Consider the following 12,851-nt stretch of genomic DNA (forward strand, 5'->3'; position numbering starts at 1 on the left):
CACAAAGGACCAGAACAAAAAACCTGACAGTTCAGTCTCCTGTATGGAAAACAGAGCACAATAATCAGTAAGGCTCTTCCACAGCCCCAACCACTGCTGCAGCTCATCTCTGTTAATATTTAAGGTGTTTAATGGTATAAACCATCCCAAACCTGGTTTTTCTCTACAACTAAATGGTTCAGAGGTGGCACAGAGCATCAGTACAGGCATTGCCTCACTGGGATGTCTCCAGAGCAGAGAAGATGGGAGCACTGTGTCAGTGCCCCAGGACAGCTGCCCTCATTGCATCCACCTCAGAGTGTGCAGATGCATCACCCCAAGGCAAGCACCTAAAACCCTAGAATCACTTAGATCAGAAAACACCCATAAAATTGCTGAGTTCAACCAAATAAAACACTATATTCAGACAATCTCTCAACAGTTAAAACACTAGCCCTAAAATTACCTAAACCTTAGGCTATTTATTGATAATCACATGCAGGAAAGGATTTACCTGGCTGTGCTCAAAGCCAGGGCTCTTCCCAGCCCTGATCCCCACTGGGCTGCTGGAAGAGGAGTCTCCCAAACCCACACATTTGCCCTGGCAAGCCACACAATAGGGGAACAACAAAAAAAAGGCTGGAAAATCCTGGGAAAAGATTCAACATGAGCTCAGACAAATTGTTCCTTAATACAGGGCCAAAGCTGGGATTTGTAAATCTTTTTCCTCGGTCCTTTTTCATCTAATGTCAGCTGAAATACGTCGTAGGGTTTCCTGGCCTTGTGATGCAGCTTTGGTGAGAACTCCCTCCACACTAGTGGGTGAGCATTTGTTTCTGAATGGGCAGGGCAGCTGAGACATGCATCAGAGCATGCCCCTCATCCAGCTGCTGCACTGCCTCAGCTCACCCCCACACACCAAACAGCTTTGGCAAGTGGCAACCTCTTTGCTTGTCCTTCTCCAGGCCAGCTCCCCACCCAGGACTGGAAGACAATTCCAGGATCTGATTCTGGTTAAACTTTACTAAAATCTGCCACATTTGACTCATATAAACCAGTAATGTAACAATAAAAAAGATTTAACACGAGATGGAAGTCTTCTTTTCAACTAAGAGCTCCACTGGTCATTTCTTGCCCAGCTATTTCAATTCCACACTCAGATCTATTCATCCCTGTGAGACACATCCCATCCCCAGGGACACACAGCTCTGCTGAGGGTTTTTTTGCCAGTGTTTTTTACACTTCATGCTGGACTTGATAATTTATTTGGGCACCACTATTTCTTACATCTGCTGTAAGACATTATGGATGGGTTTAAAAAAAAACAACCCCAAACCCAAACTAGAAAAGAACCTTTTCGTGGAGGTTCCTTCAGCAGAAGACTTAGTGATGCTCCAAAGAAAATTGATTTCAAATTCAGGGCTGTAAAAAAGACTTTTAGTAATAGCAGAGATGGATATAGATGAAATTCTTATACCTTTCCTTTTTTAATATAAATATATATATTCCTTATATAAAGGTAAGAAATCACATCTATATATATGAAACCATATATAGAAACCAAATAGAAGTCTTTAGCTGAGAATAAGGATGTGAAACAACTCTCTTGCTACTGAGATACTACAGCATTGCTCTGAGGACAAGCAGGGTGCAGCCAGAGAGGTTGAATTAATAGAAAAAAATGAGAGGGGAAACCCTGAGAGCAGAGGAAAAGTGTTTCAGGGATAATCAAATAAAATCAAGTGTGCAAATAATAAATCTAGAGAGAAATAACACACTCATCAGCATGAAAGAGTAAAGTTATCAGCATTAAAGCCAGTAAATAGCAGGTTTGGGTCAAGAAAATCAGGAATATTGCTTAAAATGCTATCACATCTATAATACCTATCCTGTAGCTTTAAACCTCAGTGGGTTATATCTCAGGAACTAAAATAACCCCACACTTTAAAAGCAGATAAAGTCCATTAAGGCAATTAATATGCACCACCAGCAGCCAAGGAGCAGAGTGTATGGAACATAACCAAGCTCAGCAATACAGTGTTGGAGGGGATTAAATGAAATATCTGCTTTTGTCTACTTATAATCTTTATTTATTGCTTGTCTCTTTTTTTAATTGTGTTTTTCTCTTTTCCCCTGCAGGAATATCTTCATATACTCTGCAAAAACTAAAAAAGAAAAGAATTTCCAATTGATCTGGTCCCAGCTGCACTCTGCCAGAAACACTGATGTGATGCACTCGCCCTTTCCAAGCTGGCCTGGCTGCAGAAGCCCATGAGAAAGGCCGAATGCTCTGGCAGAGGTTTAATTTCACTGGAGTCATTTAACAACAACAGCAACAAGCAGAAAGTCCTGATGTACTTGGTCCTCTGCCATTCTACTCCACGCCTACGGACACCGGCCTGACGTGGCTCTGCGTGTTCACAGCCTAAACCTGGGGGGAGGCCTGACAGTGAGATAGGGGTTTGTTTCTTCCATAGACACGGCATCTGAGACAGCTCATCATCAACTCTTCTGGATACCAAAAGCCCTGTTCAAAAGGCACCCAGGAGGAAGATTTCTGAGACAGCTCAGGAGCCACTGACCTGCAGCCCTCCCCAACACTGTGCCTAAAGCTGCCACTTCACAGCCAGTCTTCTCACCAGGAAGGCATCCTCATATTCTCCCTCTGTACCATGTACAGCGTAAAGCTACATTAAAGTCTGCCCCAATTAACAGCCTCTTCTTTGCAGCAGCAGTCATCTGTTTAAAGGACACTGCTGAAGCCTTGCTGAGCTTCTAGCCCTTGCTGCTCATCCTTACCACCCAGCAAGGCATGCAAGGTACCTTTATGCACATTATTCTGCACCTTTATGCACATTATTCTATACCATTAACAGGAGTTTGTTTCCTGTCAGGCTCTGCCCGCTGCCCAAGCCCAGGGTAGCACCTCCAGGCTCTTGGGGAGTCTGGGCTGAAAGTTCAGCAGCTTAAATCATACCTTGAGTAAGCAAATGAAGAAAAGCCCTGACAGCAAAACAACAAAGAAGCCTCATGCACTGAAATGAGTTGCACAGAACAACCTCACCATGGGTCTAAGCCAAAGCCCCTGAGAAAAATCCTCTGTACCCCTTTGGCAGCTTCACCCTTGCTCTGAGCATCCGTTACCTACTGAGTCCTGGAGCAGGAGCTGCCCACATCACCCCACAGCTTGTTGGCCATAAGGGCACCCTCCACCCCACTGTTTATATACTTTAAACCTCGGAAGAAAGTAGAATTCCATTCATGAGCATTTATCATTACAGAGATACTCGTCAGGACTCACTCAGTATTTCCCCATATGCCCTGAAGTAACCTTTGGGAAGAAACACAAGTGTTGTGTTATCCCTTCCAACGGAGAGGTTATTTCTGTGCATCATCTATGAATGTTATTAGCCAACGATTTGTTTGCACTTGAAATGATATAACCTAGCTCACAATAAAGGAGTCATTCCCATTTTTCACCTGGAAAACACAGCCAGGTGCTTCCCAGGCAAGAATACATCAGGAATGGGTAAGGGACGTGCCACCCACGTGCAGTCTGCTGGTGCTGAAGAATCTTTGTCTCTGCAGACTATATGCAACTGCCTGTTATTCACATGGCATTAGAGAGTGAAGCATCAGCTCTGCCAGAATCACTAAGCCAGTCACTCACCAGCCCGTCGTAAATCAGAGCCTCTATCAGGCTGGTTATTTCTGCATGTAAAGATCTGAAACTACATAAATGGAGATTTTTCTCTAAGATAGGTGGCTTACACTGCTTTCTTTAGGATCAGATAGACCTCACTGTAGCTAAACATTACGGCAGCTGCTGATTTCCCTAATTCATTCTCAACACGGGCAGCTCTCAGTTGTTAAGCCGTGTGTGAAAGGAGCCTTTCACAGGCAAAAAAATCCCCCAAGAGGAAAATATACAGCCCATGTTTTCAAGCTGTGGTGTTTGAGCTGGGCACAGACTTACCTGCTACAAAACCTGCTCAGCCAGAGGGGTTTGCAGGCAGATTGCAGAGCTCTGCACTTTATTTCTTCTTACTTAAAATCCTCTTTTTTTGTGTGTCTCTTGCAAAATGCCTCCCGTGCATCTGAGTGTAACTAATACTCTACCACAATAGATAACTGGTCAGTGGAAGATGCAGGAGTGAGGTTTTTGAGCCTGAGAAACTTGTGGGTGGCTGGGTGTCAGAAGCAGAGGCTCTGCAACACTGCCTGTAACATCCCCTCCTGCCAGCATGGTAAATAATCTTCAATCTAATTCCCTGGGTTGCAGCAAGGGCTTCAGCTCCACATCTAATTAATTAAGCTGTTTAACTTACTTATTTTAAGCCTCAAATGTACCTACACTTCCCTTTATGAGGAAGTGCCTGATGTATTAGAGTCAGGGCACAGATTCATTTATCAACGAATTCATTGAAACAATGCCAAATTTCTGCCCATTTCTTTCTCAGGTGAGTTCCCAGGGGCCCAGGTGCCAGGCTCAGAGGAGCTGCACCCCTCACTGTCATGAGTTTGCCCTTCAAACCTGCGTGTCCACCCCAGCACACACCAACTGTTTGTGGCCAGGGATGGAGCTTGTCATGCTCCAGCTGCGCCTGTGACCACGAGCCCATAAAATCCACCACGTCCTTCTTGTGTGACTCCCCATAACACCACTCACACTCCAGCCTCACCCCAGGACCAGTTCCCCATGCTCAGCTTTAACTGGTTAGTGAACAGAGGAGATGGAAGTGCTCCTTTCTTTTTTTTCTCCCAATGAAGTATCTAGCAAAACAACCACAGATCGCTCACACACAGCCAAGACGTGCAGGCAGGGCTGGGCTCTGTGGGATTCTGGGATGCTGGCAGGAGCTGGAGCCTGGGATGGTGGGAGCCAGGAAGGGTGTCCAGTGCTGTGGCACCTGTGGGCAACCCACAGCAGTGGATGGTGCCAGGGAGGATGAGTTGGCTTGGCTCTGCCTGGGCATCTGCCCACACACCTAAGAAAGCACCAGCATCAGCCTGCAGAAATCATCACCCCACGTGGGTTTGAGGTTTGGAGAAAATCAAAGACAAAAGTAAATGGTAGGCAGGCTTCACTGGAGCCTGAGAAGACAAACAAACCTTGTGGGTTTTCTGACTTGTTTTTCTTAGGGAGCTTTGGGAGAGCGTTTGCAAACACTGGGAATAAATTCCTAGAAATGAGAAGCTGGTTTTGTTCATAATGCAATGCCTTTGCAGGCAGGGCTGGGAGGACCATGACTGGCCCTGGGACATTGGCCACCCGTGCAACAGCAGGAGAAGAGTTCTCAGTGTGAATTCAAAGGAAAATTCAACTCTCCTCTATGTGCACAGCTGAAAGTGGTGTAGCACATCTCTAAAGCAGCTGATTAATTTAGAAGCCTAATGAGGAATTGTCTGAGAAGGGGCTAAATCGCATTTATCCAGGCAGGTTGTCAGTGCCTGAACCACAGGGTGCCACCTAGGCACTTAATACAGGTTATTCCAGACATTTTGCCAGCAGCATGAGACAGGGTGAGCTGGGCTGGGGTACAAGGCTTGTGTGGCATGAGGGGACTGAGCAGGGCTCATTTGGAGTGTGGCTGCTGCATCTTGCTGCACATACCACCCCAAAACACAAACCACAGTCCTCTCTGTGTGGGAGGACAAATAGGCTGTTTACTAAAAGGAAGGGTTAAAAAAACCCCCCAACCCTTCCCTGGTAAAATGCAGTGTTAAAAATCACAGCTAAAAAATGACAAAGTGGGGAAAAGCAAACGTTTAAAGTTGCAAAACCAACAGTGCACATCCTGTTTGTTTTACGGCCACATCGAACATCCTGCATGTTTTACGGTTTACATTTTACAACGTAAACAGTCGTATATTAAGCTACACAGTTAACCAAGAGAAAAACACAGGAGTGAAAAAAGAGCAATGCCACGTGCAAAGTCAGCAGGTCTGGGCAGCTGCTGACACCCAAACAGCGGCATTTGGGGGGCTTTATGGAACTTTTACTATCCCATCCCTTAATTCAGTCGTTTTTCAGCTCATTTCCGTGGTGCTTTGCCCCTTGCAGAAGAGCGAAGGGGCGAGATCGCCTGTGATTAATAACGTCAGCGTTCAGGGGTCCTGATGAGCCTTTGAAGTTCACACGTGTTCCATTGGGGTCAGTGAGGCTGGGGGAGAGGGTCAGGTCCCGGCGCTGCTGCCGGCGGCTCTGCGCGGGGACAGGTTATCGCCGTGTCACCCTCCCAGAGCTGCCATGCACCACTCTCCCTTTTTATAAAACACCTCAAAATTACGAGTGTGGCAAAAAAAAAGCCCTCTGGATTTTTTAACAGGGATCGAAGTTGCCTCGGGACTCGACCCCATCAAGCTCCGTCTGAGCGAGCGGTGTCAGAATCGCGCTCTCTGAACGGCTTTAGGTGGCGTCGGGACAACTGACTCCACGTGACAACCTGCTCTTTGGGGGCTTGATGATCATTTGGAGCAAGACAGATACACCCTTTCTCACTCTGCACACTTCTTCAGGACCTTTTCACACCCCCTGAACTGCTGCTGCTCAAAGGTAAAGAAACCCCACGATTTGATGGTACAAAGTAGATTCTCTCACTTGTAGAAGTGATGGCACTAAACCTAAGAGGATTTTAAGCTCTATCTTCCCACCATCCAGCTAGTGAGGTTGGTTTATTTTTAGGTGACTTTCAGCTCAGACAGGGCAAACCAGAGAGGTCTGTGCTTTTTATATGCATTATCTAAGCACTCGCTTGCCTGTCAGGCTGGAAGGCCCCTTGTGCTAAGGTACTAAATACACTGTGGTAGATAACTCTGCACTTCCCACTTCAGCATTTGCAATACACATGAATTAAGATTTTTTTTCCCAAATAAAATACTTCATCTTTTCTACAGCTGCCAAAGCCAGCATGGAAAATAAGGAGTTTATGCAACCTGTTTCTGCGAGCTGTATGTACCACACAGAGCAACAGCCGGGCTGAAAATCCCACAGTGCTGCCTGGAAAGTTCCTGGGCAGAAAATAAAAGGTCAACAGCATCTGGCAGGACACCACTGAGCAAGTCAGAGGCTGCATTTCCAAGAGCAAGGAAGCACGCAGGCAGCAACTGCTGCTCCCCTCCTTCCTCAGCATTTAACACTCCCTGCCCAGCTGAGCTGCCAGTACAAAATAAACATTGCTTCTCCTTATTAAATTAACTGCAACGTCCCAACCAACGTCCCAGTGCAGACTCAAACTCAGCATCACAGGCCCCCACCTCTGACCAAAACCCTTGCAGAAGGTCTCTCTTACATGTCCAAAGGGATCCAGGTGGTTGTTGGTGAGTTTTAGCTTCTGAAAGGACACCAGTTGCCGCATCCAGTGTGCTCCGGTGGCCGGTGAGTCGGGGTGCACGTAGAGTCTCCCCGGCATGGCCGGCTCTGCCTTCCCAGCCACCATCCTGCAAACACAGCAGTGACAGTGACATCACTCTGCAATAATCACCAGCCTACATGTAGGAGATGGTTTTGTCCTTGAACTCAGCCCAGCAACCCTCCTGCTCCTGCTGCTCATGAGGGATTCAGGGCTCCCTTGTTTCAGCATCGCATCGCCCTGTCTCTGTTCCCACCTGGTATGTCCATGGGGCAGCATCTCTACATGGCAATTGAGTTGGCACTGGTGAAGGAGGAAATCTCATCTGAGGTTTTGGAGAGGATAAAGCCCTCAATGGCCACTCTACAAGGGCAGATGGTCTTACACACCTTTGCAGGAGCAGATACCCAAGAGCAGAAATGGATACCAGTACAGATGCACCCGCTGTAGTCATGCAGGACTCCTGCAGCCCCCAGCTGGATGGTAGTTTGGGTGGGAAGGGGCAGCTTCCCACTCTGGAGCTCCATGCTGGCACAGGCTGCTGCCTCTCAGACCCTTCTGCCAGCTCCCCTTGCCCCTGCATCACCACCATCACTAGCTCTTACAGACATGAGAGCCATGAAACATCACGTAACGGCAGCTCTCACATTACTGTGCATTGTTCTCCTCTTATAAAACACCAATAAAAGCAATATTACCAAAAACAACAGAGACTTTCCAGCAGCAATAAAATGAAAAGGGGAAACAGCTCTAGGGCTGGCAAAAGCTAAATTAAACAGAGTTAACAACTATCCATCATGTAGGGCTTAATGGCTAAAACACAAGGTGGCCTCCATCCCCTCCTCTTACCCAGTGGCACTCCAAGGCAAAAGTGAGCAGAAAAGGGATTTTTTAGAGCTAGAGCAACCCTAATGTGGAAGTAAATGATCACAGCTTTGTAGGATGTCACTAGGCCTGTTCCTACTAAGATGACTACAAAGTTTTCCATTGCTCCTCATTGCTCTGCAGTGGCAGTGAGGGAGGCTGCTGGATGTATGCGAGGGGAAAACCAGGAGAACACAACATGCCTCCTTTGGCAGAAAGCAAAAATCATAGCTGCCTCTCAGGTAAGCATCAAAGGCACAAGGAAGGGATAAATAACAGAAGAAACTCTGGAGGAAAAATGGATTAAAAAAGCCTCTGAAGCAGATCTGGCAATGGTGGAGTCACTGCTCCCTTCCTTGGATCAGCAGGGCTGAACCAGGGCTTTGAGCACACCACCCTGTGTTTGGCTTTAGAGCTAACTGCCTAAAATTAAAATATTACTACAGAAGAAAGAAATTTCAAAATTTTCTCATGTGATTCTGTATTTTAAGCCCAAAATGGATCATTAGATCATCTAGTCCAGCCTCTGGCATAGCACAGGCTGTGGCTTTAGCCTCTTACACCTGCACGTGGCCAGACAACCTCTCCTTGGCCTAAAGCATCTCCTCTGAGAAGACATCCAATCTTGAGGACTTTGGAAACAAACAATCCACCACCCCCATTAGCAGTTTGTCCCAGCAGTTAATCACTCAGGCTGTTAAGGATATTTTATATTTGTCTGATTTTAACTTCCAGCCATTGCTTCTTGTATCTGTCACTGGTCCATGAAAGAGAGCTCTGGGATGTTGGCATCCCTCCCATGGGAAGGCATTTAGGTTGGTTTCTGAGTTTACACAGCAAATGATTGATCCAATTGCAATTTTCTTATGGATAAAATGGCAAACAGAGATGTTCTCTTACCATTTATTGTCACAGAATTTATACCGGTGGTCATCAGCTGGAACGATGTCGATCAACAGGATGTACTTGGTCTTTGGGTTCATTCCAGTCACTTTAACCTTGTAACTAGGAAACATCCTCCTTAGGAAAAGCAAAGGGTTAACACGTTAGTGAGAGATCTGGAGCAACACTGGAACTGATGGAAACTCAGAGCAGTGCCCCAAAAGGCAGATCCACCGTGTGATAAATTCACACAAATGAGCTATGAAACATTATTGCTGCTTATACATCACCTGAATTCAACTCCCTCTTTCTTGATCTGCACAGACTTATTGCAAAGTGAGGCACAAATACAGATGAGGGTATGGAGAGTGAGGTTATAGAGATATAAAGGTGGTTATAGAGATATGGGGGGGGTTCAACACATCTGTCCTTTACAGAACGCTCAGATAGGGAGCCCTCACCACCCCAGGAGGCTCCATGTGGCTTGTGGAAGCCTCAAAAATGCAGATTTCACGTTGCTTTGACCATGCTTGAAAAGTCATGAGTTCTGGCTACATTTTAGAAGAAGCAAAGCACACACAGCTTTCTCATTTCCACGTTCCCAGTGCCCACATCACCAAATCCTACCACCACTGCTACGCAGTATCTGAATCTCTGTTTCCTTCAACAGACTGAAAATAGGAGTAATAAAGCCTGTGGGGGGAGACTAAGGGTTAAACCCTGGGGTGGTGTGGATAGCCACTGCTCCTCTGGCCTTCCTGAATTTCCCAGATTCACAGTAGGCCAGAGCTCCACACTGAAAACATTCCTGTCTCAATCATTTCTCTTTGACTTGAGCAGATACATAGCAGTCGATACCAAACAGGGAACGTCCCGTAAACCAGTGCATGAGCACAGAGCATTCAGAGGCATCTTACACATCTAAAGAATCTTTGCAGCATTAAAAAGCATATTTTCATGAAGCTATGGCCAGGAAACCAGTATCTACCATCACAGCCTGGTCTTGAAACCAGTATCTACCATCACAGTCTAATTTTGAGAGAAAAAGTAGATGGTCCAGGTGGCTACAGGCACTGCCATGGGCTTCCTGAGCCCTCAAGACTGCATCAGAAGACAGGATTTGGAGGATTAGGCACTTCTCAGGCATCCTCAGAGTAACTATTTTCTTGGCTCCATCTTCCCAACCACCTCTTCATCCAGTAAAAAGAACCCAAAATCAAGACAACTGAGCAAACTGGCTCACCACAGCCCTCAAGCAGTGAGCCAGGACAGAAAATTCTCCTTCCCACCAACATAAGGGGATGGAGAATAAGGATTGCTACAGCCTGGAGTCATTCTAATGACCTTGATTAACAAGGACCCAAACCCTGATGTTGTTTCTCCATCAGATATCACGGCTACTTTGCCCCTCACCCTTTATCCTCCTTGCCCCACACGTTGCCCCACGCACGGCCAAGCTGGCCCAGCTCTGCAGCACCATTTTGTCACTGCTTGGGGAGAAGGCAACAAAATGGGCCCCTGTTTGAGATCATTTCAATTGAGCCTTTTAACTGCCCTGCATAAATTCCAGATGTTTACCATGTAATTAGCCAGGACTCAAAAGGAGGGGGTGGGGGGGGGGGTGTTTTTACCAATGTCTCTATTTGATTTTCATTCAGAAACTCTGCACTCCTCTTAACCTTGTGCTCCTACAGGTAAGCACCTGGATAAATACAGTAGGACATTTCAATTTGTGAATACACAGCCCAATTCACACATTGAAAAAAGTTGTGGGAGGAATCCAACCTGAATGCCAAGAGGTCTTATTTATATATATGTATTTTTTTTTTAATTAAACCTTAACATGACATTTAGAAATGAAACAAAAAACGAGGAGGAATTGATGAAAACCCAGAATTGAGATGGACACGATTTGACAGTTACTGCATCGGGGATTTTTCTAACATCTAGCTTCTGAATTTCTTTCTTTTCCCTCAATTATTTTACTGCAGCACATCCAAGCTGCTAAAGTAGCCCGACTGATATATTGTAAATGTTAAGTGCTTTTTTAATGGCATTTAAAATTAAGCTTCAGCATATGGACTTCATATAGCATGGACATGCCTGAGTTTATAATGTTCTTTAGTATAGCCCTCTAAAATAAATACAAAGAGCCAAAGTACTACTATAATATATACAGCTGAAATTCTTTAAGGATAACAAATGGGGACTCACATCTGATTGAAGGTGTTGCTTAACTTGCAAACCGCTCGCTATCTTGCAGTGGTAGCATTGTGCTCAGCAGTCAGACCCAGCTACAACCAAGTTTGCCAACTCTCCACATTCTTTTCCAGGAAAACACAGGGGTAGATTTTAGTAATTTGGCTGTGCAGGGACATTTCATCATTATTATTAGCTGCTGCATTTTGGCCTTAAAAAAAAACACACACAAAAAAAAGCAACTAATGTGCTGTCCAGGGACTTGTCAGATTAATTTTCTTAATGAAAACATATTTCTCAATCCCTTGGCAAAGATTCATTTAGTGAATATCTCTTTGCAATACGATTCAAACATGGGTTGTGCGTTTCTGGTGGGAAGGCATGACAAACCAAAGAGTTGGGTCCAAGAAAAAGCAGTCACAGAGTTTCAATTGAAAAAAAAAGGAGGGAAAAAAAAAAGGAGAGAGAGCACCTAATATCATGTCCTGGCCCTTATGAAATGTCTCATTTGAAAGAAGGGAGCAAAAAAACCACAGTGGAGGCACTGGGCTGCACCAGCCCTGCCAGGGAGCAAGGCCATGCCTACAGTGGGTCTATACAGCTTCTCATCAGCCTCTGGGAAGGGGCCAAAAACCTGCCTGCTTCCCCAAATTTACTACAGGTCAATGGAGCTACTCACAGCCACGGTCTCTACTCTCAGTAGTAGCTTTGCATAACCAGCCCCTCTGCCAAATCTCTGCAGGCAGGAGCTCCCAGGCGGATGGGCGTCTCCACAGAGGATGCTTCGCCTCGGCCAGCTTTCCCTGACAATAGCTTGCTTCATCCTCTATTGCTCAGGGGTCAGCAGAAGAATAACCCAGTGCCACAATAAAAACTTGCCAATGTCTTGCCAAGCTCTGGGAAATCTCAGCCTGGCTTTGGTGGGAGGTCTGAAGCAAGAACCGGGCAGGTCCACATGTTAGCCACCCTCCTTCCCGCTGTCACACACAACTCCAAACAGAGGGAGAGCTTCACTGTGCAGAAAGCAGTTTCAAAAATTAGGAATTTGTGGCTTCCTGGGAAATGTGTCTGAGCAGGTGGTAGCAGAACCTTGGCAACACCTCCTGTGCCAGAGGCCACAGTGCAAACAGGGAAGCTCAGCGAGGTTAAGCACTGGGTATGTGTGCAGCACGGGATAAACCAACTATTAGGTGAAGCTTAAGCCATCAGTAATCAGGAGATTAAGAGCAGCAATTCCTCACCTCATCATCTTTTGATGTCCACCAAAGCCTGGTAGGGGATAGTGTCCATGGGCTGCAGTGAATACCCTGAATATATGAATGCTGCTGCCATTCCTGGGGTTGGGGAATCCAGGACCAGATCAATTTCTCCCCTTTTGTGCTCATTGGTTTTTTGAAAGCCACACAAGGTGTGTATCTAACCAGCCAGCACTGCTGTTCCCAGCCAACACAGGGCAGCCAGTGGGGCCCTAGAACCACCACCAGCCCTGCAGCTGGGATGAGCCACGAGCCCACAGTGCTTCTGTGCAACTCCTAGCGATGCACAGAGGATACAGCTCAAGCAGCCAAGCATCAG

At 46.1% G+C, this 12,851-nt stretch overlaps 1 protein-coding gene across 7 annotated transcripts in view; it reads right to left on the minus strand.

Moving 5' to 3' along the window:
- Positions 1 to 12,851, minus strand: part of TBX4 (T-box transcription factor 4) — a 40,413-nt gene that overhangs the window by 13,061 nt on the left and 14,501 nt on the right. For 6 of the 7 annotated variants that reach the window (XM_062012395.1, XM_062012400.1, XM_062012399.1 and 3 more), the window contains exons 4-5: positions 9,096 to 9,215; positions 7,272 to 7,419 (exon numbers count right to left, since the gene is read on the minus strand). In XM_062012395.1, coding sequence (XP_061868379.1) covers positions 7,272 to 7,419; positions 9,096 to 9,215 — 268 coding nt within the window. Of the gene's footprint in view, positions 1 to 7,271; positions 7,420 to 9,095; positions 9,216 to 11,291; positions 11,488 to 12,851 lie in introns of all 7 variants that reach the window. The other variant, XM_062012401.1, reaches the window with a different exon arrangement.

This window comes from Colius striatus, chromosome 20 (genome assembly GCF_028858725.1).
Source record: "Colius striatus isolate bColStr4 chromosome 20, bColStr4.1.hap1, whole genome shotgun sequence".
Classification (NCBI taxonomy): Eukaryota; Metazoa; Chordata; class Aves; order Coliiformes; family Coliidae; genus Colius; species Colius striatus.